At 39.0% G+C, this 26,959-nt stretch overlaps 1 protein-coding gene across 2 annotated transcripts in view; it reads left to right on the top strand.

Moving 5' to 3' along the window:
* Positions 1-18,243, top strand: part of cadm2b (cell adhesion molecule 2b) — a 129,972-nt gene extending 111,729 nt beyond the window's left edge. For both annotated transcript variants that reach the window (XM_041940501.1, XM_041940500.1), the window contains 7 exons: positions 2,726-2,878; positions 3,296-3,433; positions 9,771-9,929; positions 10,225-10,315; positions 10,524-10,702; positions 17,416-17,538; positions 17,644-18,243. In XM_041940501.1, the coding sequence (XP_041796435.1) occupies positions 2,726-2,878; positions 3,296-3,433; positions 9,771-9,929; positions 10,225-10,315; positions 10,524-10,702; positions 17,416-17,538; positions 17,644-17,762 (962 nt within the window). In that variant the 3' untranslated portion in view covers positions 17,763-18,243. The remainder of the gene's footprint in view (positions 1-2,725; positions 2,879-3,295; positions 3,434-9,770; positions 9,930-10,224; positions 10,316-10,523; positions 10,703-17,415; positions 17,539-17,643) is intronic.
* The last annotated feature ends 8,716 nt before the right edge of the window (positions 18,244-26,959 follow it).

Genomic DNA, 26,959 nt, shown 5'->3' with positions numbered 1-26,959 from the left:
ACTTCTCATTCTATCAATATGTCACTGATTCATATGCTGTACAGTGCCATTGGCTGTCTAACAAAAACGCATCAGTCAAGTCCATCTTTTGTTTAACTGTAAGTTATTTCTCAGTTGCTGCTCAAACTGTCTGAATCAGCGACTGACATTTAGATTTAGTTCTGTTTTGATGGTAATGCGATATTATTCAGTAGGTAGAAAAAATAAGGTGCAGCCTACTTGGCACTTTAAATGTCACTTGACATAATCAATAGGCTGCACTGTATTTTGTCACTGTTTTGGTATTCAAAGTGATAGATTATATCTTTAGAGTAACAAGCAATGTTAAAAGGCACTTTAAAGTTACTTATTTCAGAGAACAGCAGCTGTTGTTGGCTTGAGCTCATGTTAGCTTCAATGCACTGCACAGATGACAAGTCAAAAGAAATTTCTCTAATCACTCTGCAGCATAATCCACTGCCCTGTTCTTCTCTTAATCTATGGAGTGGAAATGGTGCAACATACTGTTTTTTGTAATTTGGGAGGTTTCTATTGGTTTTTCTTGTCAACGTTAAATCTGTTGTAATGGACATGAATTCAAGCTCATCACAGTTGCTGGAGCAAAAGTACCGTTTTTAAATTTTTATGCCTACAGGTTTTGGGTAGAATATCACTTAAACCAAAAAAACATCAAATCCCTCTTAGGAAACAGCCAGACCATTTATCAGCATCTCAGAGGTGTTTGTGCTTTGAGGAACAAGGGGTTAAGAAGAAGAAAAGTCTGTCTGCTTCTCCCTGTCTTTTCTCTGTGCGTTGCAGAGATAGAGGGATATGGGCCGGGGGAAGTACAGTATGTCATCTTGTCCAAAGCTTTGATCCACTCAGTCTGCACTTCCATATCTTTGAGTCGTGTATGATGTTTGCTTGGACCCCATCACCTCTCCAATGCTTCTATCCACCAAAGGGCTAGCTGTTTTCTGCCAGAGCCTCTGGGCATTTTCAAGCTCTGTAGTCAGGATGCTTAACTACAAAGAACATCAGGCAGCTTTGTTTCAGGATGCAGTTTGCTACAGTAAGACTATCAAATGTTTGTATTAAGCCCTGTAGCACATAATAAGCTGGCTCTGATGGCACAGCTTGTTATTAAATTTTAATTCTGGCTCGAAGATTGTTTTTATTTGCGCTACTCTTTATTCTCGGATAACAAAGAGCATCTAAAGGAACTTCTGAGGGCCTTCGATATCTTCATAGCCAATCTTTATTTTTCTCTTTTTAGTATGTATGTGATTATAAGATAATGATCATCAAATGAAGTGGTGTAATTGAAGCTGAAGAACGGTGTCGTTGATAATGACCTACGTCTGTGTAAATCTAATAATCATTTCAGCCAATCTGATTTAACTGCGTATCACATGTCTGCTGCGTACGCCTATCGCTAAAATCAAACAAATGGGAACAGAGCAGCTGATTAATGATTTTCATAGCGATGTCTTTATCTGACGCCATTTTACTTTGGCCACCTTGATTAAATCCTAATCAACACCTGCCTCTACTGCATTTTGCCAGATTTGGCCTGTGTAGTTCAATCCAATAGAGTTCAAATTACTTCAGATGAAAGAGCATCCAGGGAGAGAGCTGGCCATGCCTAAAGGGAGCGAGGATTAAGAAAGTGTAATTTATTCAATGAAGAGCACTTTCCTTCCTGCCCTCTGTGGTTGGCCGCTTGTAGGAGCAGGTGATTCTGAATTTGAAGTTGTATAAGAGATGACAGGTACGAGATGACCTCTTTCAGCTTAGCTGCATGCTTTTCTCAGCTTCACGAGGGTGTAGTCGCATCTGAATGAGCAGTGGTGACGGTGTTTGGTATCTTAAACCACAGTTTGAAACATAACTTTAAGTTTGCACTATGGCTGGTTGGAATCAGGGTAACAGTATTAAAAGGAATTTTTTAACAATATTGATGGATATCACAATGCAGAAAATGATGAAGAAATTGAGTGTAAAATAATCAAATTGAGGGCCAGTACGGTAAAGTGTGTTACACGTTTATGTATTTAATCTTTAATTTTCTTTTTTTTCATTGCAATTTGCTTGAAATCATTCATTTGTTCCACAGACATTTGTAAAACAATAACACAGTGTGATTATCCCAATATGGTAGCATGTTAATGAAACTTTGAATGATATAATTATTTGTCTGCCTTTATCTGCATTATATTGTGCTAGTACCTGTGTAATTATTTTCTCAGAGTAACTCTTGGCTTGGTTTTGTGTAAAGCCAGGATAAAGTTTTGGTATCAACGTTAAAAATGAGAAAGTGCCTCTGTCACAGGCAGAGCCAGTTGCTAAAAGTGTTAACGTGAGTGTAAATCAATATCTGGAATGTTAGTGATTACCTAAATAGATATTGTAATCTTGGACTATAGGCTTTTTCATGCTGCTACGCCTCAGTGCATCCCACTGATGCCTTCTGTATTCTTACTGTGACAGTGGATAAGACTGTCAGCCTAGAATGCAAATGTAAAGAAAGTGTTTCAAACCATCGGCCCCAGTACAGAATGTGTTTCCATCCTTTGACAACTATTTGAAATAACTGAAAACACACTGCATTTGCCTTTGTTCTGCTAAAGGTCATCTGAAATACAAATGGGGACTCTACAAGTTAATTGCCATCACTGAATTCAGTATGATTTTTTTTGTGTGTGTGTGCACTCTGTGATTCTTTGTGTTGTCTGTCTGAGTGCAGCTCTGAGGGACCACAGAATTGAGCTGGTGCGGGCCTCGTGGCAGGAGCTCACCATCAGAATCAGTGACGTCAGCCTGTCAGACGAGGGCCAGTACACCTGCTCGCTCTTCACCATGCCTGTCAAGACCACCAAGGCCTTTCTCACTGTTCTGGGTGAGGATGTCCGGTTTGACCCAGTCTCCACAGGCCAATTACTTTTGGCTAATTCCTCACAGCGTGATTACCTGCACAGTTTGAATTAAAGTCTGTTATTTTTCTTCACCAAGCACTTGTTGCTTTGTAGGAAAATAACATTTCTGCAATGCAGTTTACCCTTGACTACTAGAATAAGCTTGCTAGCAGTGTTACAATATTTAATTTTCTGCAGGCAGGACAGCCACAAATAGCTCACCAAAAAAAGTCAACACCAACAACTGTCAACATTTACATTACATTTATCTATTTACTTTCATTTTATACCAGTAAATTATTCTTTATTGTCAGAGAAATACAGCCTGTACCACCCACTGAGTTATTACTCAGTTCATTGTGTACATGTGTTATTTATATTTACATTTCCATGCACCACAGGAGTGCCAGGACGACCGGAGATCACAGGATTCACCAAGCCTGCCATGGAGGGGGACGTGATCACCCTGACGTGCACCACCTTGGGCAGCAAACCAGCTGCCAACATCCGGTGGTTCCGTAATGACAAGGAGGTCCAAGGTAAGCATGTGGTGTGGATTTCTCAGAGCACTGAATCCCCTTTTACTACTTGTACCGTCTCGGAGACATCATTACTGTCAAGTCATTCAGCAGCTGCGTTCCTTGTGCTCATATTCATGCATTGTTCCACTGGCTGGGGGTTTAGCGGTGCCATGATTCGCCTGGCTCATAGCCAGTGTTTCTGCTGTCGTTGGAAGCTGTCCAAATGTTGCTGGACTGTGGCGTTGCTGTCCACATTTCACTACCTGATCAAGGTGAAGACATATAGGAGTGCCTCTTATTGATTATAAAGTCAAGTGGGCATCAACAGTATTTTGTCTTCACTGTTAGTGGCACCAAAGTAATGATGTACTCAGCTGATTGATTAATAAGAGCACAAATCAATCACACAATGCAAAATGTCACTGTCAAAAGCAAGAAAATGTCAGCTCTAGGGTTTGTTTTTGGGCTCATGTTTTTCAATTTACATTGATACAAATCCTCACTTTTTAAAAGCTGAACACAGCCAATATGTGACATTTTATCTTGAGAAACTTTTTAATTAAACAATTGACTTATTGTCAGATTAATTTCCTGTTGATCAACTAATCGACTCAGTGGTAAATTGACACATCGTTTTCGTTGTCATGTTTCAGAAGAAGTCGATCTCTCCAAAACTGTGGAGTGAGCATGAGCTTTTTAAAGTTGTGAGCATAAACATTGCATGCTTACAGTATGAGATCGGCCATGTGCTTCATGCTTTGTTTTCACCTAAAAAGACACGCAGGTGTTAATTTATTCCACTGTTCCACACTCTCTGTTCCACATGTGATGAGTTTATTTCATTCAGTCGGCCAAGATTAGATTAGTCTAAAGAGTCGAGGAGGAACGCAGAAGAATGCAAACTCAGAAAGGCCACATAACTATCGTTACCCAGACTGAAACAAGCAGTGACAGAGACAATGCATTAGGCAGCAGATGGTGCAGTGTAATGTGTGCTGATCACACTAAACCGGCAGAAGTTTTCTGTGGTTTCACACTGTGTGCCTTACAAGCTTTCACTTTCTTGTGTACCTCTTTCCAAACTGTCTGAAGCAATGTGCTTTAAATTTTTGTAGCTTTTATCACCGAATCATTTCTGCTTTAAAAAAAAAAGCACAAAAAAGACAAAAACATTAAAAAATAGGAATGGAATGTTTTTCCTCAGTTTGATGGCAGAGGTAAACTGTGTGGAGCTCTTTAATGTAATGGAGCCTGCTGCGGAGACTCAGTGTGACAGTTGCTCTTTATTGAAGATTTGCACCAGAGAGCTTTTTCTTGGTGGTTCTGTCTGTGTCTGCCCAACATGGCATGATGATTGATGGGAGAGGGGCTGGGATATGAAGTTTTCTTGTTGAAATGACATGCACGTAGATTCCTGAAAGGCCAGTGGAGAGCTGGCACACAGCATCACAACCAGACTTGCTGTCCATCTCAAGAGGCACTGGGATGATCTCTTTTTTTCTTTTATGTCGTTAGCTATACTTTAAAATAAATCTTTAACATATATGGACATATGCACATAAAACAAATGCCAAAATTTAATTTAAGAGAGTTCAAGGGGCGCCACACTTTTACTCATGGTTCCAATGTTCGTCTTTTGTGGATAATAATATACCATCATCCCATTCCCAGGTCAGCAGGCATAACAAAATGCATAAAGGAAAACAAAGAATAACTTCCTTTAATTTAAATGTGCTGTATGAATCATATTAATGTGTGATGTGTAAAATGCATATCTCCAAAAAACATCATGTGCCCCAAGTCTGCCCCAACCCGGTGTCTCATATACAAATGTTCTTTTATTAGTTTTACCTGCGTACGGTGGGTTTTATTAAGCCGCTTGGGCAAACAGACCTAGTGTGATGCATCTCCAAGTCAAAGAGAGATAAAGAACAAAGCAGAGACTGGAGGGCTCGACTTATAAACTTCATTTCCATGTCAAAGTGTCAAAGAGGAGGAATGTCAATCAGTGCTCCGGATCCAAGTCTTTTATAGGTGCTGCTTTAAAGCTTTCTTCAGCGAGTATGTGCTGGGAGCAGCATGTTTTGCCATTGGTTCTTCTGTGGTAGATCATTGCCGCTAGTATCTGCTGTCAATCAAATATATTCCCACTGGGAGACCGGTCTACAAAGCTCCAAGATGACAGCAGGTGTAATAGCAAAAACATGTCATATTTATTTCATGCTCTGATGATTTGTTTTTCAACAATTCATATTAGAAGCGCACAGCATTACAAACCTCAAAATGCAACTGCCTTCCAGTGTCAAATAATTTGAAGAGTATAGAGCCATACAAATTACTTGTGTCGCTGAATGACAGCCAGGCGTCAAATTGTAATCTACTGAGGAAAAAAATCCACCCACTGTCACTCGCTTTGCATACATAAAGTGGCCTATATATTTCTTTCACAGTGACACAAATTCAAACATGGTGGCTAAGTTTATATTCAGTTAGGCACGATGTCAAGAGGTTTATGTCTAGACATTAACATATAGGTATTATTATTATTATTGTGTTTAATCTGTTTGCTCCTTCATTTTGAATCCATCCTGTTCTGCAATATCAAGCAGAGCAACGATGAAATACCACAAACTTTCACTGTTATTTTAAATAACATTACACCCTTAAGTTGCACAGCTGTCCACCTCTCTTCCTCACTGTCACTTGTCAAACGTGAACAGCAACAAAAATAGCTCAAACTTCCTCCCGTCAGAGGAGGTTTACAACCAAAGAATCAAATGGGCCCGGCTGATTCATGTTTGCACTGCAGTACACGCTTCTCTAATCCAAAGAGGTCTGATGATCACAGTGTTTCCCAGACACAGCGTCTACTATAGTGGAGAGCGGGGGCTGTGCTAAATATTTTGCAGATCAGTGCAACCTCTGGCCTTCATGTTGCATCTGAAATATGTTTGAATCTTTGTGTCACCATACAGGACTGACAGCTTGTTATTATACTAACGTTGCTTTGCATCATTAAAGCAACTTAATTCCTAGTAAATATAACAAGCTCTATGCATGTACAGTATATGGAATTTACTGTTCAAAACCTCATAGGTCTTATTTAATTGAAGTGTACTACTACTACTGTGGTTTAATTAAATATCACACTCTCAACTATTTGCCTATGTTAACTTCCAGGTGGGGTGTATATGCAGTATACAGTATATGGGTCTGCTTTTATTTTGTCTTATAGCTACGCAAGTGCTTGGGTGTTTTTTCACGGACATGAGATGCATCATGTGATGGTGTTGACCAGATTGTAACTTCACTGTGAGCAGCTTGCTCTTCATCATGTGTTGATTCTTCAGAATTCCTCCACGCGCTCACTTTCAGTATTATGGTCTATGTATTTATTTATTTATTCATTTATTTGTCCTCTATTTCTGAGGTTATTACCTTATTTTACTTCACTTCTTCAGGTTTGAAAGTTCTTTTAAATTTCTCCATTCAATTAATTCTCAAGTACAGACATTGTATTGCCATCCTCAGATACAGCTGGCATTGATCTTTTCCAACTTCATAACAGCAACATCATCTGCTTTATCTGAAGAAGGACCTGAACTCTGTGCACAGCTCCACTCTGATTTCATTAGTTGATGATTTTACATGTTTAGCCTTTTGTAATGATGTTCACAGATCTGAAATGAAACCAACAGTTTGAGACCATTGCTTTGAAACAGGGAGCACAGCTGTTAGCTTGTCCCTTATGCATCTTTACCTTTCACCACCAAAAAGTGTGCAAGGTTGTTCATTAGGGATAAAGTTCCAAAGTAAAATTAAACACCCTAACAACTGCTATATGAGGCATTTATTATTGTGAATATGACTTTTAAGGGTTTTCAAAAGCAAAATAATTGAGCAATTAGGTCACAGAATGAAGTGAACTTTCACCAATAAGTGTTGGTCAGCAGGCAATTGGTTGCAAGCTGTGCTGGGCAGGAGGTTCAGACATTAAAATAAGCATGGTTTAAAATAGTTTAAAAGGTAGAAAGAAATACAGGGAATTAAAAGCAAAGAGCATGCCTCTGATGCCTTCATGAAATTACGTCTTAAATTGTTATGCAGTTATTTCTTCAAGGCTGTGGACAAATTGGCCCAATGAACATAATAATGATCTGAAGGGAAGACAAATTTTAGGTCTTCTAAACTAGACCTGATCAAACCTAATAGTGGTCTTATTAAACTATAATAGACCAACACTTGAAAAAATCGAATCTTGCCACTGAGGGTCTGCCTTGTTAAAACAGACGCAGAGGTGCTGATTATAGGAGTGCCCTCAGTTGCCTGAATGTAGATCTGCGTGTCTCATGGGGTTCTGGTTCAAAGCAGGTGCACCTGGGCACATTCACATTCTTATAAAAGCTGCTCTGCGTGCTCTCTGGCGATGCTAGCAGCCGCCTTGAAACAGACTGACAGCTTCTGTATGGCAGCTCTGATGCTGCAGGCGACTCGATGAATGAGAGGAAAAGCTGGAGAGATTTGTGTTCGACGCCACAGAGGTGCTTACTATCCCCGCTCTGTACTTGAGGGTAGAACGTAAGGCCTCTGACTTTCCTGTTTGCTCAAATGATGTGTGATGTTTGAAATCAGGTCTCAAAAATAATCTCATTTGTGATGCATTAATCAAACTGGGTGTAATGTCCCGGAGGCCTGTGAGGTTGGATATAAAATGGTGATTTTTTTTTGTTTGTTTTTTCTTCCTCCTCCTCTTGCAGTTATCTTCTTTGTCTTCTTCCTCTCATTATTTGAAGTTTGACAAAAAAAGACAACAGTAATTAATATAAACCAGATCCAGAAGGAAGCAAACACTTTCAGAAATTTCTAAGAAGTCTATAAATGAAAAATACCATTTCACATCACTAACATAATCAGATTTTCAAACTGTCATGTCTACAAAAAAATCATAAATTGCTCATTAAGTTCATGTAATTGTAGCTTACAGCAAAAGAGAAATCAAATTAAAGACTAAATAATTAGTTTATCTTTCCTTCTTTTCTCATCTATTGAGATGAAGTTATTAAAAACACCAAAATTATCATCTGTACAACAGAATATTTCAGGATTTCGTCATGAAAAACTATTACTATAGTTGTGGAAAGTACAGAAGAAGAATTATTATTGAATCTGTCAGCCTCAATAGCAACAGAAAAAATACAGGTAGCAGCAGTTGCAGCAGTAGTAGAAGCGATCTTAGTAGTAGAAGTGGTTCCACTGGAAAGTCCAATAAAAAATTAATCCCCTTGCACATGACAAAATCAAAGAGGATCAGTGGAGTGGAACAAATGGGCCAGATCATGCCAAAATGATGATGATATGGGTGATCTGGGTTTCATTGCAAGGGGCGGTTAGTATTTAATAGACCAAAGGATTGAACAATTTGTGTATGTGTGTGTGTGTGTGTGTGTGACAGAGAGACAGAGAGAAAGTGTGTGTGTGTGTGTGTGTTTGCGAGTGAAGCAGAGTACATACGTATATATTGACTGACTCAGGTTTGCACTGAATGGCAGAAGATCCAGAGGAGGAGGTCGGGGGTAGGGGGGAGTAGTAGTGCAGGGAGGATCTAAGGGGTGAGGAAGGGAGCAGCTCCAGTCTTTCTGAGGCTGTCGTAAAGTGATGCCTTCTTCCTTTTTGCCTTGTTCAGGTGCAGGAGCCTTGGACAGCTGTTTCCACAGAAAAGTGATACCGCAACACAAAGCATTGACAGGAGAGCAGCAGAAAATTACAAAGAAATGCTTCCAATTATAAGTTAAGAGGCATCTGAAAATGAAAACATCACAGGGCAGGGAAAAACAAACACAAATCAAGATCTGAGGCTGTAAAAAGGGTGAATGCTTGGCTATGAAACGAAGACACAGGAGAGGAAAGAAAGGAAAGGTGTGTGTGACTGCAACTATGGAAATCCAGCCCGCACTGCCGGGGGAACGTGTGCCTGTTCGTGTTGACTGGGATGTCTGAGAGATGGTCCTGGAGGAGCAAACACACCCAACCAACCGAGTCAACGCTCATACTGCTCTCCCTTCACTATTCACTCTACTTTGACTTGACTTTCAAAGGCCAAGGATTCTCTCCCTCAAAGGAGATGCAGAGAAAAACAACAACAACAACAACACCAACACTGCAGCTGTCTATGTCAGCAAAGCAACACAATTTCATGTTTCTCACGTTTCCGTTAACGTACAGGCTGATTTCTGTTTTTATCTGCTTCTTTTTCGAAAATTATTCTTTTTGCATGAAGGACTTGCACAAAATCCAGACCTGTTCCCCCAATAATAGCAATTCACCGGACCCCTGTTCATTTTGTGACTCTTTGCAGGCACTACGAAGACGAACGCCACAGGAAAATCATTCACAGTGTGGAGTAGCCTCCAGTTCCAGGTGGACAGACGAGACGACGGTGTCGCCTACACCTGCAGCGTGGAGCACATGTCTCTGTCCAACCCTTACATGACAACCGAGGTCCTGGAGGTCCACTGTGAGTGCAGTCATACACACTGTGCAAATGGATTAGGTGTAAGATTAGCATTGAGAAGAAATACAAGGATTGAGATTACATTTATGTCTGCAGGTTTAGCTTTGCATTTGCTCAGGATTAGTGTAGGATTAGTTTGCAGGTAAGGGATTAGTACCAAAGCAGAACAGGGATATGGGCTAAAGCTAAGAGCTGCCCAATGGGTAAAGAACTAACTACTGTTGTACTTTGTCAGTGTTAGAGTTAAAGCCTCGAACGCACAGTACCAGTGTTGGAATTTTTTGTTTCTTCTTCACAGACGCTCCCCATCTGGAGATCACACATTCATTGATTATTCCACAGGAAGGGCAATACCTCAAATTGGAGTGTGTTTCCATAGGCAACCCCATGTAAGTTGGCATTTATTTACAATTTCAACTTGGTGGCAGTTAGTAGCAGTAGAAATAGGCAGCAATGGGACTTGAAATGTGATTCCTCTTCTTTACAGAATGTAATTTTTCAAGAATACTTCTTCAGTTTATTATTTTTTTCCTTAGATTGAGGATATTATAAGGAGCAAGGCAAAAAAGAAAATATTTTCTGTATTTCCTGTCCCAGACCTGAACCGGTGCTGTGGTCTAAAGATGGAGGAGAGCTGCCAGACATCGAGCGTATGATTGTGGAGGGCAGGGAACTAACCATCACCACACTAAACAAAACAGACAATGGCACATACCGCTGCGAGGCCAGCAACCACCTGGGGACCAGCAGTGCTGAATATATACTGTTTGTATACGGTGGGTACAGTAATGGCTTGTCTTGTTATGGATGATCAGTTTTGCTGTTGCTTCATATTCAAGGCTTTGCAGCACACTGTAACTCAAAGGAAGTTGGTCTTTGTTATAAACAAACAAAGCTAGCAGAGCGTTTGTCAGTCTGGCAGTTTAACCTAAAGAGAAATCAAAAAGCTTTACAACAAAGCAATTCCAGCTACTTTAAATAGGAAAGATTTTCAAGAGGAGATCAATTTCAGCATCTCCTGGAATTGTGGTCAAATAATCTGTCAATCTAGATGACTGATGGAGACATGTTTAAAGAACATTTTTTAATGACAGTTTTGAATGACAAGTACAATGTGGATAAAATGTTCAGTCATTGATGATTCATTTGTGAATAGCAGCTGACACAGACTCCACCTCCCCCACGACCGTGTGAAGATAAGGGGGTGTAGATAATAAATGGATATTTAGGAAGGCATCGATCAGCAAACATGTTTTAAGTTTGGTTTTGCAAATAATTAACAATTTCCCTGAATAATGTTTATTGTAATTTTGACTATAAAGTCATGTGCCAGTTCAGTTCAGCAGAAGCTGGTTTTAATAGATCTCATTTAAAAGTTTTACAGTTTTAGACTTTTCTATGTGTATTTTTCTTACTCTTCAAGGCAGCCATTGGTTTTCATTCATTTCCAAAAATCTGAAAAAATAATTTATCAGTTCAATTCATCACTGTGAACTATAAGTCTGTGTGCATTTTTATCAGCTGTGTGATCGTTTCATAAGTCAAGCAAGTTAAAATCATATTTTGTAAGTATTGCAGAGAAATGAATGGAAACCAGTGGGTGTCTGGAACAACGGAACAAGTGCAAATCTCTAAAAATTTAAAAAAAGCACTTGCCCAAAAGTTTTCAAGTGTTTTACTTACATACTGACATGGCGGGTCACACCAATTGAGGTTCAGTGTCTTGCTCAAGAACACTTCAGTATGTAGATTGAACCACCAACCTGCTCTACCTCCTTGAACCACAGCTGTCCTGTTTTGGTTTGCAAATTAGGTCATCTGTGATGTGAAGCATGATTTGTTGTAAATGGAACAAAACTGGTAAAACTTTAATATAAACCTCTTATATGATTACATATGAGTCACATTTTCTGCCAGGTGGTAATGCAGGATTGGATAAAATACAGTTTATAAAGGCTTCCAACAACTGACAACAAATATGAAAATAAGGATTTTCAGGTGTTATTAAATGTGTAATTTTGTGGTTTAAATGTATGAAATGACGGCTAATTCCATTTTTGGACCAGCACAGATGCTGGTGCAGCAAAGTGACCTGCAGGACTACAGATAGTCCTGCAGGTCAACAGTTTGCAGACCATTTCCCCAAGAATTCACTTTCAAATCTTGCTTTGGCACTGTGCAGGACAACCCAGTTTACCTCACGGTACTGTACATATCGCTGCACAGGTTTAGCTTTTGGACTCTTCCTATGAGGAAACAGGAAGAAAGTGTTAAGGATGCAGAATTTAGCTTCCGAGTACCGCCTGGAGGAGAGATAAGTTAATCCCGAGACAGTGGAGCGGCTGAGAGAATAAAGACAGCATGGTGCAGGAAACGGATCATTAAGGCCTCTGCAGCACATGTTTATAACGTTTATCAAATACAGCCAAGTAAAAATACAAAAACAAGGACAGAATATTAAAATTCAACATGGATTTATTTGTTTCCATTTTTGCCAATTAACCAGTCCCACACGAGAGTGCAGTTTGTTTGGCAGCGACTTATCACAGCTCAGACACTGGACTTATTCAAGCTCACAAGCAGTTAGTGGATGCACAGCGGCTTCTTTGTTCGATTTTAAAGGCAGAGGCTTTTGGGCTGAGAAAGCCCTTCATTGGGAAAAACTGAAGGAAAAGGAGGATGACACATTTGTCCTTTCAGCTTTTGTTATCTCTGTCTCTTCTTTCAGTGTTAACATCGAACAGGAGAAGGAAGCGATGTCAGGCTAGTCTGTATCATCATGTTGTATATGGGAGCCATGTGCTGGACCAAAGTTTCAATGCTTATATTTCACAATCAGAAAGATTTTTATGAATTCAAAATTTAAAAAGAAACATCCAGTGTTGTTTAATTCACCTGGGTGGTTAATATATGTGCCAGGGAGCTGTTAACAGAGGAGATAGCAAAGCTTATAACCCTCAGCAGCCCTCTCACACTAAATACAAAGGCCCTGCTTACTAGGGAAGGATGAAAAATTGAGCCGAGCAGGTAAAAGATGTGCGAGACGGGTTAATTTCCACTGATGATGACAGTCATTCTTCAGAGCTACGCCGTGTCTGGGTGAATACTTACCGGGTCTCTTCGGATCATCTCAGCCTCTAAGCCTAATTTGCTAATGACAGGAGAGCTGAGAAGCAATGAATGTCATCGCTCCGCTGCAATTTAGCACCGTCTGCAATTATGCTCCTTAATACACTGTATTAAATAAAGCAACGAAACAGTGTATATGATAATTACTCCGAGTGCGATGTTAGAGAGATAGTAGTTTGGTTAAATACAGTTGAGAAACGACTGCATCTGTTTGCGAGGCTGCAGGCCTGCTTCTCATACTGCTACCCTCACATTTCACTCATTCATTGTACATTTTCACCTCAACAAGCATGACACGTGTGTGACTTATTTACCAGCCAGTCATCAATTGCTTGAAAATGTAACGTATATAAGAAATATGAGTCCCTCGTGGATGATCCATCCTTTTCCCAAAGATGCTGCTGAAAGATTTTAGTCAGAGCTTGAGTCGTTATTTTGTCACCTGTGCATTTCTTTTTCATTATTTTGCCTGCATTCACTGAGGTGAAAGAGCAGAATTAACCCGCTGCACCAGCCTTGTGCCGTAATTGATTTTTTTTTCTTTGATTTTCCTGTATGTTTTCTCATGTTGAGCCTGTTCCATGTGGAGGGGTTTGTTTTTGCTCCCGTTGTTTCTGTTTTCATTTAGCAGACGTCATCACCTTATTGCCTCCATCTTCAGCTCCCCTGACTCCACCTCTAGCCTCTATTCTTCCAATCTGCTAATGCTGACATTCCCACTTCAGGCATAGGCAGTCACAGCTGTGTTCGCAGGTACGCTTGCAACCCTTCCATGGCCCCGCCTCGACGCTACATGCACTCACAAACATGACACTGAACACACAGTTGATGATTGATGAGCTAACAACCAGGCTTTGAGCTAGAAAATAGTATTGTTTTACTGGATAAATTCAATACTGTGTCTAGTCTCCCCTCCCCCGTTCCTTTCTGCTTTATTTTTTTTATACACAGCACTGTTACCTGACCAGCATTTTTATTACAGTTGCTGATGAGTTTTATTATTGGTAGCTGACATTATGCAGACATTGTGGGAGTAAGTTACCACGTCAGGTAGTTACTGTTTGTAAACCATTGCATAAATTTACATCTTTGCAGAAGCAGAAAATAGAAAACATGAGAGTGTTAATACTTTTGTTCATAGGCTGAATAATTCTGCTGTTCCAGCCAGACAATAAGAACACATGCAATTACATTTGAATAATGTTGATCAAAATCACATGCGCCATGTGTTTGCTTCACTTCATCTCTCCTAATGGAATTACCGTTGTACTGTTTGTGTATGACTTTGCCTTGCTGAGCCACAAGAGCGCTCTGAAGGTAGAGCATGCTGAACGGTTGCCTTAACAGTCGAAATAGCTTTTGTGTTGTGATGGAGAAAACACAAAGGTTGCTCGGGTTTGGGATGTGCTGCATTTTGATAATCAGCCCGTGGACCTTTAAGGTTCCCGGTGGAGTTCTCCTCTAAACTAACAAAAGTTATGCTGTGTGCTTTTCACCAAAACACATCATGTGTATCCTTGAGGTCTAGCAAACATGTTGAATGCATTTGCTTTCTCATAAAATATTTGTAGAGCCTTTCTGCTTTAATATTTTAAATTGTGCATTGTTTATATCCACGTTTATTAGCTTGCAGTCTTACTGACTGCCCTTGCGAATTGTTGCACAGTCGATCAGCGGAATAGCTTGAAACTGGTGCCAGAAATGTGCGTGCTAGCCGTGTGCATGTGGATCCTTGTGCACATTCACAATACAAACAGAATAGGATCCCAATCATTTATACATTGCTTCATCACACTACTAGTGCTAAAGACAAACTCTGCAGGGCAATAAAAGCAGTGACTTTAGTTTTCCAAGCAACTGTATTTTTTACTATCCTTTATCATAAACCGAATATTTGTTGACATGTTACCTGAATTTGAAAAGTATGAGAAGTCCTAGAGGGAGTGCTTGCTCTCAATTTTAGAGGGTCAGTCCACACAAAGAAAAAAAATCGCATTTGCCTCTAGTGTTGTAGGCATGCAGATAGTTTTGGTTTTATTTGCCCTGGTTTTGAGATATTTGTCTTTAAGATCTATGCTTCCACTCTAAAATAATGGATAATGGTGGTTAATGGAATTTCATTTTTGATGCTCAAGGCATTAAAAAAATTAACAGCAACTTGTTTCTGAGACAAATTATTAGACAAATATCTTTCCTCCTAGGCAAACACCAAAACTATCTGCATGGCTGCACACCATAGATGTATGTGAAAAATATGTTTTTTTTTTGTAATTCTCAGTGAACTGATCAATTAAGGATGTACATTGCCAATTACTCCCCCAAAATCTCAGTATGTACACTTTTGTTCTTCATCTTGTCCCTGTCGATGTCTTGTGCTGCTCTCCCAGTGACCTTTTCCAGTAACTCCAGTTAACCATTGGCTCTGACAGCAAGCTTTGCTTTCCGTCACTTCTGCACGCTGTTATAAGTAAAAACTCGGAAAAACAGACCTTGTTAATTTCTCATGTTTCCTTTGAACTTTGTGGTCACCTTTTTTTATCACGGTGTTGTTCCCCTCGTCTTCCCTTACTGCTGTCACTGTCTGCAACCATGGCAACAGCCAAAGACTTTCCAGGGCCTACAACAGGTAAATATCCCACTAGACGATCATTGCAAGCCAGATTTACAGTGTGTGATGCTGGATCTGGATCTGGGTCAGGACACATCACGACCTCCACACAGCATGAGCCAAACCATCACCATGCATGGATGCTCACTCTGCTGACGCCAGCTGCTTTCTCTCCAGCCATGTCACAGGCAGCATAAGTTATCACACAATATGTTTCTCGTTTGGTTTGTCTTTGCACAATGAAATGGACGGCTCTATCTGTGTGGAGCTGAGCTGGAGATTGTATCTGCGCCAGTGTGTAAATATTTGATTTCAGATCATGTGGTTACAGCAGAAATGGAAGGGGAAGTCGGGGAACTCTCTGTCAAGCACATTTCTGATCACGTAGTTCTTGAAAATTATTTCCATTTACCATATTTTCTAGGGTCTACATTCATGATTTGGACATGGTTGCAGCAATTCAGTGTGATATGGTTTTGAAATGATATTATATATACGTATATATGGATATGTGTGTATGTGTGTGTGTATTTTAAAGGTTTCTTTGCATGTTTCTATGCAACATAATGGAAACAGGATTAATGGGGAATTGGCATTTTGTGATATTTCTGTCTGTGTGTCTCTGAAATATCTAGGTTTTTTTTTGTGACTGTGTAGTTTTTTAAGTGTCATCTTAGTGAAGTTCTAATTTTTGCAACCATCTGTTTTTATTGCCTCTCAGCAGTGTGTTCCAGGTTTGACATAAGAATAATCAGTGTATTTACATGTGAATTAAAGAATTAGACAAACAATTCCACTATAAGGTGAAAGCATAAGTAGCAAGTTGTGTTGAGATGACAAGTTCAGCTGCAGGCAAGCAAGAGCAGTTCAGCTTGTCTCATTTCTGTGCACCAGCCGAGTGTGATATGAAAATTGCTTATGCCCCTTGCTGACAGTGGAATCACCGGTACAGATCATTATATCCATCAACATGCAACCAAACTGTTGTACCAAAACAGTTATTGCATCAAAGTCTGAAGCGCCTGCTTGTGAGTCCCTGATAAAACAATTGTGGTGGTTCTATCCTGCATGGTGTTAAATAAACTGCATGTGTCACAGCTTCATCTTTTTTTTATTTTTTAACGCCAGCACTTTGGGTTGCTGAAAATGAGGGCTGCATTCCGTTAACAGAGGAGTATAATAAGGTTTGTAGGAACATCCCCGCCGTCATTTCCCAGGGTCACTTTGCAAAACTGAGCACAAGCCATAGCCATTCATCAGTTTGAGATAATGAGAGCACACGAGGTGCTCAGTAAAGACGTAGCAACTTACAGTTTATTACAGGACGGACACAAAGACATGCTCCTGCTTGGGAACCTTCAGATCACTCTCTGCCCGGAGGATGCCTCATGTTAAATAACACTTATTTGAAAATACATGATCCTCAGCAGCAGAATTTGGCAGCGAGCACAGGGAAAACAAAAGACTGACTTCAGTTTTCTTGCAGCACATTGCTGTTGCTAATGCCCATTTTGCATTGTGCAGGGATTTGTGGTTTTTCCTATGATTGCTTCTTTTATACCTCTATTCAAGCAGGGATGTCAGGTTTCTCTAAATATGACAGAAGGATATTTTTTCAGGAAAATTGCTGGAGTCTAATATTTTCATTGCTGTTTAACAAATGTGTACAGCTGCATTAGACAGCAGCGAAACATTTTGCAGGTGTTAACATTATCTCACTTTTCCCTTCATCTCTGTCTCTGCTTTATTCAGATCCCAATGCTTTAGGACAACACGGACCTGACCACGCTTTAATTGGCGGTGTAGTTGCAGTCGTGGTCTTCATCACCTTGTGTTTGATAATAGTTCTTGGACGATATCTGGCCAGACATAAAGGTGAGAGAGGTCGCTTGAGCTCCCTTGAATAACAGTTTTCTGGGTCAGCTATGTCTAGCGCTTGTCAGCATGTGGATAAGTCGCTGTGTCTCTGTATGTTTACAGGGACGTATCTAACACATGAGGCCAAAGGAGCAGAGGACGCCCCCGACGCAGACACAGCCATCATCAATGCTGAGGGAAACCATGTGCATGCAGAGGAAAAGAAAGAGTACTTCATTTAGACTTCTGTTACTCTTTTCCTTCGTTTCATGACAACTTTTGACAGCAGACATGCAATTTTAAGCTGCCTCAGCGTTACTCCATGATCTGTTTTGCTTTACTTATTGTTCCTTTGTCTTCTCCAGAAAGCCCATGCTTGGATATGCTTGTTTTCAAAGCATTCGCTGACAATATAGCCTTCTCCTTTTGTATTCAATGTAAACCATGTGCAATTGGATTATTTCCATTTCAGTTTTACGGTGCCTAAATGCTGTACATTTTTCCGCATTTCTTTCACTGCTTGCATTAACCTTTTCTCTATTCTCTCTTACTTTACCTGTTACACACAACTTTTTGCAGATTTTATAAAATTCAGAAGCAACAAGAAATGTTCTTCAACTCCAGCTGGAGTTAAATCTGAGCTTTTCAAACTGTTTTGCCGAATATGTTGAATACATCAATTTATCAAGCATTAACATCAGAAGAATCTTTTTAGGGATTAAACAGTGGTTTTGGATGTTTCCTGGAGTTAACCCCATCTGGGCCATCCCGCATAAATTCAGAAAATCATAAAACAGACCTGACAAAACAAAACCCAATCTTTGTGATTGTCTCTAGGTGAAATCAACCCCCTCTTAGCACTGTCTGTATATTTCTGCATCAATTTATTTTCCGTTTTGGCTCCTGCTGTTGATTTGTACCAACAGAGAACAAGTTAGAAAATTAAAGCACAAAGTCTGAGGACTAACATGGAGGGAAAACACATCAACTGTTTCTTGTCTCAGGATTCAATATGAGTCTAGATGAAGAGGTGGCAGACACGTGATGAAGATTTCAGTACACTTGCAGATATCGTCATGGATGAGGAACTTTAATTTTGGTTGCCAATTTGATGTTAGATCCAAACTGAATGAGTGGAACCTTGTGGGGGTTCATTATTTATGGTATGTTGAATTTTATTGAACAACTATGCTCAATGTGTGGATATTGCTGTAACATACTTTGCTAACGTGAATATTGGTGAACAATATTGTTGAATCTTGGGATCCCTGACACATTACAATTTGTATATTAGCATATACAGTATTTAAATTATTCCAAAAGTCTTAATTTTTTTTCCATTTATCTAACAAGAGGTTGTTTTGCCAGGTGGCATGTAAATAATGTGTAATTATTCAATTGCAGTAAAAAAAAAAACAAAATAAAACATTGGTTGTAGCTTTGAATTTCAGGTCATATCAGTTCCCGTCACTTTGATGAGATTGTTTTCACACTTACGAAGATTTTTTCAAACAGGGATTCTAATGAATTGCTTAAAATGTAAAAAAAAGAAAAAAGAAAAAAAATCTGGTCAAATATATGTATTTATTATTATGATTGATTGACATTATTATATAATACTATATTGATTGATATTATTGCTGTTACTAAAGTAGTTGTCTGACATTAACTTTTCCATTTTTTAATTCTGTAACTTCATCATAAAACACAATACAAGGATCACCGTTATGGCCTTTGAGTTTGCTGCAAGCAGTACTAATGACATGTTGAGGCATTGGTGAATCAGACATCCCCTCACTGTATATAGTCACTGTATCAAAGACATTGAACCACATTGCCAATGCTCATACATGTTATTTTGTTAGTTCAATATGATGCTATAAATAACTCATTTTGTACAAAGTTTTAATCGCTGTAATTAATTTGCTTTTTATGGGGGATGTGTGAGGTTTGCTTTTTTCTCAGTATTAATATTCATTTTTCAACTATGCCACTGTAAAAAAAAAAATGAAAAGAAAAAAGAGAGAGACAAAGCGCAGATTAAAATATGAACAACTTGAAAACTGCCATTTTGTTGTGACTAGGTTTGTACTTTAAAATGTTTTGTGCTCATGAATTACAGCTCTGTTACCCACAGTCACAATATCAGTCTGCGCAGAATACACATGTACAGTTATATAAAAGGGGCCATGTGTCGATGGTCAGCTCTGTGACCAAAGTTACACTGTAGTTGTTATTCCATGCAACTGTAGAGTATTACTCAGTCTTTAGTATTAATAATATATGCTAAGTGTTGAAGGATTAAAAAAACATGAAGCTCCTCAGGAAGATTGCCCGAGGCTCTCAGCTCCACTCATGATTTGTGCATTAATACAGGGTGACAAAAGGAAGACTCGAGTCTCCCCGAATTCCTCCCCATCTCTCAGAAACTGCGTTCGATATGCTTGAAGTGGCTTCATGAATCGACCCGCAGATGTCAACGCAGCAGGCTGCTGTTGCCCTTGTTTTAACAAACTTGAGAGAGGAAGTAGGCTGGGTGAGGAAAACTGCAGGCAAACTACTTTGTGATTTGACATTATGGTCAAGGATGTTAGGATGCAGCTGATTGCTTTAATTGGAAGTGAAATGATAACACTTAAGATGGAACTTCATTGATCCCTGTGGGGAAATTAGATCATTGAAGAAGCAAATAGTAATAGCATCTAACAGGGGAAAAGACAAATGGAATAAATGTTCTAAATACATGACAAAATAAGAAAAAAACAGCTAGAAAAAAGAGTGAAGTAGCAGTAGAGTGGAAACAATTGTGGAGTTAAAATATATGTAGACGTTGCCTTTGTAAGGATGCAAAATATGGAGGAGGGGTATGGATCACTTATTTATAGATTGGTACAGGTACCAGCATGCATATCTTCTTAATACTAAAAATAATGATTACTGATGGATAAATATGTCCTCTAGGTGAGGATTAGTATGCATACAAATGCTGCCTATGCAAAAAACACACTCATGAAAATACAAGCAATATATGAGGGGCATATGGGAAGATTCATTAAGTATTCCAAGAACATGGTGTGCATTAAATCCACATTATCTAAACAAGGGTATATGTGTGGACATGAAGTGTAATGGTCTGTAGACGAGCATTGTAAAACTACACCTTATCAGACTTACATTTGACTGAAGCAAATGTTGATTATAGTATCGTATATGGTAATCTTGATACTACATATCCATCAAACCCGACCCATTTAGAAAAATAAAAGAAAGCACCTTTTATAGCCCATTATCTTTGCTTCAGTGACACAGATTAACTTTTTGAAATTCGAGGATGGATACAATGGCCTTGTGCAGATTACTGAGCTCATATTAAATATCTCAACATCCTTAAAGGGAGATCTCGTTCCAGGACACAGGGCCCGAGTCATTATGATCCTCCATTCTTCAGCTCCCATTGACCTTGAGCATAATGTTGCTTCCCAGCAGACTAATGTTGCCATTATCAACACACTGTCCGGCCAACCATCTGCCTGCTTCACACAACGCCTCGCTCCCCCTCTCCTCTCGCAGAGACAGCTCCCAATGCTCACTTCATAATCATTACTACCAAAAGCCCTACCAGTTCAAATAAACATCAGCTCCCACTATCAGACTCCTTCGTGTTATTAAAAGCTCAGTGCTTCGTTAAGCTATGTAAATTGAGATAGACTGTCTTGAATAATGCCTGGCAGAAAATAATGCTAAGAATTCATCATGATTTAGTAATTGGATATCGAGGGGGGGGGACACTCATGCGCAATCGTAAATAGTGAGTTGGAAAATGGATTTTCTCTTTACCCTTGAAATGTGAGAACCATACCGTGGGCAATGTAACAATCACTGCATGACCTCTGAGGAGGCCTTGTAAGTCTGACTAAACTGAAGAAACTGATCCTCACTGTACCCTGTAGGCAGGGTCTATATCAGTCCTCCAGCTCACAATAAGCTCTTATCATAGCAGAACAGACGTCTCTGACAAAATCCTTAAGGGATGAATTGATATCTTTAAAAAAAACACAAAATATTACACTTAAATATATTAGGTCTACAGCACAATTCTGATTTTGCAATCTTAAAAATGTATTCTTGAGCTAATAGTCCTTGCAGATGAATTTTTGGTCCTGTATAGTTCTACAGTATTTGCCTAAACATCAAGACTCTGGTAGAAAAGTTTTTTTTTGCAGTAACTTGGACCAGGCTGTTATCTGCAGTTTGTTTCTTTTTTCTTTTTCATCCCACAGTTCTGCTGTAGATTAGTGACAACTGGAGGAGCCTTCGCAAAACTGTGCATGAAAAGCCCTCCAACCCTGACACAAATAGTGATCCCTCTTTTGGATTAACAGCACAACGTTTTGTCCCGAAATAACAGTAATTCCACTTGTTTTCACTATCCAAGCATGTAAATTGCCTTGTGTAATTCACTGGGCGATTTGCTCAGGAAGTAAAAGGATAAAAGGATTTCAGAGATGTAGTAGGATTGCAAAGCGAATTCAGTATGCTAAACAGAACTGATGAAGAAATGTTTGTCCTCTGGATCATGCTTTTAATTACAGATTTAACAGGTCTTAGTGACACTGTGAAGTAACCTAATGATTCTTCCAAACCTTGAGTCGGCACTGCGTTTACCGATAACGCTAATCACATTCCCAGCTGGAAAAAATCAATCCTGCATCTTTTTTTTTTGTGTGTGTGTGTGTGTGTTTATTTTTTAAATTTGATCAATATTGTGTCATCTTGCCTTCATATTGCCTGCCAGGCGGAACAAATATTTTGGAAGTGTTTACTTGTAGTCATTGCTCTGTACCCAAAGATGAGGTGCGAGAAACAGACAGTTGAAGATGAAATTCACAATTTTTCAATATCCTCCTTTTCATTTTCAGAACTTCTGTGTTGGGAGTCTGTTATTGTTGCCCTCAGAAGCCTGGGTTTGCATTGTTTATGTAAATGGTTTTTGTCTTTGATTGACAGCCCATTGTAATAGAAAATTGGGTAGAATAATAACGCCATGTTTACAACACTGCGGCTACCTTGGAAAAGGAGTCGTTGCAAAAAAAAAAAAAATCTCACAATGATGCCAACTAGTATTGCAGGTAGACTCTTGGAACATCATGGATTTGTGAAAATACCCAGAGATAAAGATTACCTTAATGTTTTCTTACTTTTACATATGTTCACACAGCACATTTTCATGTAAGGCTAAGACAGGTAGAGCAGAGCTGAGCCTTCTGTAGCCCCTTTTGACATATAGCTGCAACATTCATGCCTCATCTTTATCGCTGCCGAATCAGAGGACTGTAGGATATTATCTTGAGATGTGTTTTGCCTAATCATATTTGATGAGATTAAACAGATCACTCACACTTCCACTTGTGACAGGGGCGAGTAGAAGTTAGGAGGAGTCAAATGATCTGGAACAAAGAACATGAGCTTGTGTATCCCACCGGATGCATCACCATGCCATTAGCCTAGATGAATGTGTACAGTCAGATACAATTTCCTTGTTTGCTGCATGAGGGCTTCCACTTTGTGAGGCGGCGGCTCCGCTGTTCGAAACAGGCCACTTGCAGGCTCATGGATTGATGATTAAACAGGGCTACCCACTGTATTTTAAACTCATTCATCCAAACTGACTCACATTCTCTGTGGTGCATCTTTAAATAGCCTGCCCTGGGATTGTCTGTCTACCATTTGATTTATTCTATATTGTATTTTTAGATCTAATTAAAGCAAACTTTTTTTGTCTGTATTGTTTGGCTCAATTTTGAATTGTGCGGGCCCAGGAGAGTACATAAAGGCAAGCCTTGTCTTAGATAGTCATTTGGGGGGGAAAAAAAGCTATTACCTGTGGCATAAGGTATGCAATAAATAGCGGGCCATCTGTTTGGATTTGAGGACTTGAGATTCTTCCAAGGAACTCACCAGAGACTTAATTAAAGTTGGAATATTAGTGAGTGGGAGACTGATGTTTCTCCAATAAAATGACAGCTATAGGAAATCTTTGCATTAGTTTCATAACAGAGACTAGTTTTTCTTTAGGGCGAACAGACAATGCGGCATTTTTAATAAAGCGTTTCTCATTAGAAAATATCATAAGATATCATTTAGATGTTTTTTCTGGAGGTGATTTGTAGCCGTTCAATCTATTTAAGTTCTGTAACCTTTTTAAATGCTGGTGTCATTGTCCTTGTGGGGTCTGCCGTGGAACGCAGGAAATTATGTGTGTTCTCACAGGAAATATCATTTTGAAGGTGAAAGCAAACGTAGAATAATTAGCCTGTTAATGAGTGCAAAACAAGCCACTAGCTCATTATCATGCTTTACCAATAGCAACAATGTCTGACTTTTGTTGTATGCACTGTTAGGAACAACTTTTCATGTTTCTGAAAACTGTAGTTAAAACATTTGTAACTGCAGTTGAAACCGTTGCTTTGTGGTAAGAAACGTGTTTGTCATTTATTATGAAAGCCCTCCTGATGACATCATTGATGTGACAAAAAGAGGATTTCAGATTGACATGACTTTGTGCATCTAAAGCCAGAACTGATTATTTGTTTTCCGGACTGGACAACAACTACATATAAAATAAACATAACATTTTTCCTATGTAGTTCATTTTAGAAATTTCCTTCTCAAATAACAAATACTCTCCAAGGCAAACAGGATATTAATGTGTAAACATTGCATTGAAAAGATTCTGACAAACTGCTGTGCCTGCAGGATGCCAGCTGTCTGAATGTGGGTGGACATCACATGTTGGTATCAGCCTCATTATCATCAAGGTCCTCCTCTCCCACTAGATGTTTTTTTTCTTTTTTTTTCCAGCGTGTGTATTAATGGCGAATGATGACATCAGGTTTAATTGCCTGTGGTTCAAAATAGCATCAGTAACACAACATGCACTTTGGCTCAAGACACTCCTGTTTGCGTAGTATATTCATCTATTACATCAATAATTTCATGCACATACATAGACTAGTAATTACAAGCAGTTTCTTAAGCTGAACAAAGGTACACAAGAACAACATTAACCACGTTGCTTGAACTATGGTGTTGAAGGTTGTCACATTGGTAGCTAAAGGCAGGAATTTTTAATTCTACACATTAAGCATAGATGACTGTTGATTGGAAATAAACCCTCAGTTTGTTAAGGAATGTACCTCGATGTGCAGCTGAGTTTCTCTTTCTAACTTTCTGGCAAACCTATTGAAACATTAATCATAAACACGAAATCATGCTTGATATGACCACCAGCACCAGTGTCTCTAAATCTACCAAAACACATACAGGAAAAACACAGAATAATAAAATACAGAATGCCTGATATTCTTTCTTGAAAATGATTGAAATGACAAATCTGCTCTAATCTGATAACCACAATCACTTCCTAAACTCCAATATAAATCTATTTATGTATTAAAGCACTGTGAAAGGATAAATCTTATTGGTCAAGGGGTGACACAGCGCAGTGCAAATAACAAAGACATCTTGAGTTATAGGGGCTTAGGTTAAAGAGGACATACAAAAAGTGGGGAAGGAACAGAGGGATCGCCGAGGCTTGAATAGTTCCAGAGCAGCGTGCCAGTCGTCTTTATGATGCCAGTCAGTGTGATAGTGAGCCTCAGGGATTTCTCCAGACAGACAGCTCAGTAAGACAACTGATTAAATAGTAGTGAGAAGAGAGAAAATGTTTAATTCAGCCATATTTAGTATTCATGGGATGGACAGCTATACAAGAGTTCACCTTGAGAGGTCATCAGGAGAGAAAGTCCAGAATCCCAAAGAGCTGCCAGGCCAAGTTTCCACATAGCACTTGGAAACACAACTGATTGTGTTTTTAATTGCTTTGATTATCGAGTTTACTTTGGCTGAATTGAAAATGGTAATGCAACACATAGCAAATTAGACGACTGATATCCTGAGAAAAGAAGTTGCGTTGTGGAGCTCTTGTGACATTGCGATGGCTTCAATAGCAAAATCAAAGCTCAAAAATGTTCCTTATATATTTAATTCACGGTATGATAGAGTATCTTACAAAAATAAAGTGAAAAATTGTGCACAATTGGCTGCATTAGGAGGTTATATTTTATTATAAAAATAATTCACTGTTTAAGTCACCACAGTTATTACATCACAGTACAACTAATGCTCTAAAATAACTTGTGGAGGAGCAGAGTACAACTGTGTTACATCTAAGAAAGACATGTTATGATTAATGCTTATCCAGAAGAGGTCTGTACAATTTTAACTGTGGATTATTTGTATTATTTGCAACAATCACAAATAACAATAAATATGGTTCATGTTAGGTAGAGAATAATGTGGGATGAAGCCACTGTGGTGTAGGGCTACATCTTTTTCAGGACTTTGAAGATTTCCAGTTTGGGAATTCATCACAATACTATCAAAACCTTCTGTTCAGTGTTTGCAGCTTTAAGCAATTCAAAACAATACTATTTATATTAGGTTGGCTCTGTGAAAGAGTGCCAGCTATAGAGACATGATGAAATCCCTGTGTTGAAATACCTCACTGTGACGTTCAAAACTAATTCAATTATATGCATCACCAGTTCAATAGACCTACAGAATTGGGTTATTGTCTGAAATGATGAAAAAAAGGAAAATACCAGTAAATCATGTGTGAAGTTTAATGTAAAAATGATTTTCACAAAGAGTTGCCAAAATGGGCTGCAAGAAGGAAGGATATGAGTTCTGCAGTCATTTGCCAAGTTATTTACTCTGCATCAACTATAGAACCTATTTACTATGCATCTTCAGAGGTAGTCCTATAGTGGGGAGATAATATGGTGGTATACACAAACAGTATACAAACATGAAATAAATCATTTATAACACACTATAATGTATGTAAACAAGGAGATATTTTGTGTTTATTAATGTACAGTATTCTAACTCATCCTGTGAAGACACATGTTCTATCATTACAACTATATTTAAGCATTTGTCATCCAATGTCTCCACTTAAGGGTGTCCATAAATCAGCTTACAACCTTATAGCGTGTTATAAGCCATTTATTAAATGTCCCTATACTGCTAAAAAATGCCAAATGGGGGACTTTAAAGGGAAGTTTTATCAGTGTGCTGGAGGGTCAAGTAGGGCAAAAACAGTCTGTCCCGTGCAGACTGCATCTGTAGCTGCCATAAAGAGGCACCATGCTTCGTACACTGCTCTAGAGGAAGAAATATTTTAAAAATGTACAGTATTTTTTTTTAGATTGTATAGGCTGAAACATTAAATCAAGGCTACATGCTTGACTTTTGATCGATAGCTCATTGCATCAAACATGCGGCATGAATACATCTGTGGAAAGTCAGTATGGATGATAAGCTTCATGATTCCCAGAAATAGTATTAGTGGGTGAGGGTCTCCAACAGCAGAGTT

This window comes from Chelmon rostratus, chromosome 7 (genome assembly GCF_017976325.1).
Source record: "Chelmon rostratus isolate fCheRos1 chromosome 7, fCheRos1.pri, whole genome shotgun sequence".
Classification (NCBI taxonomy): domain Eukaryota; kingdom Metazoa; phylum Chordata; class Actinopteri; order Chaetodontiformes; family Chaetodontidae; genus Chelmon; species Chelmon rostratus.
This window is presented reverse-complemented; position numbering and strand designations above follow the sequence as displayed.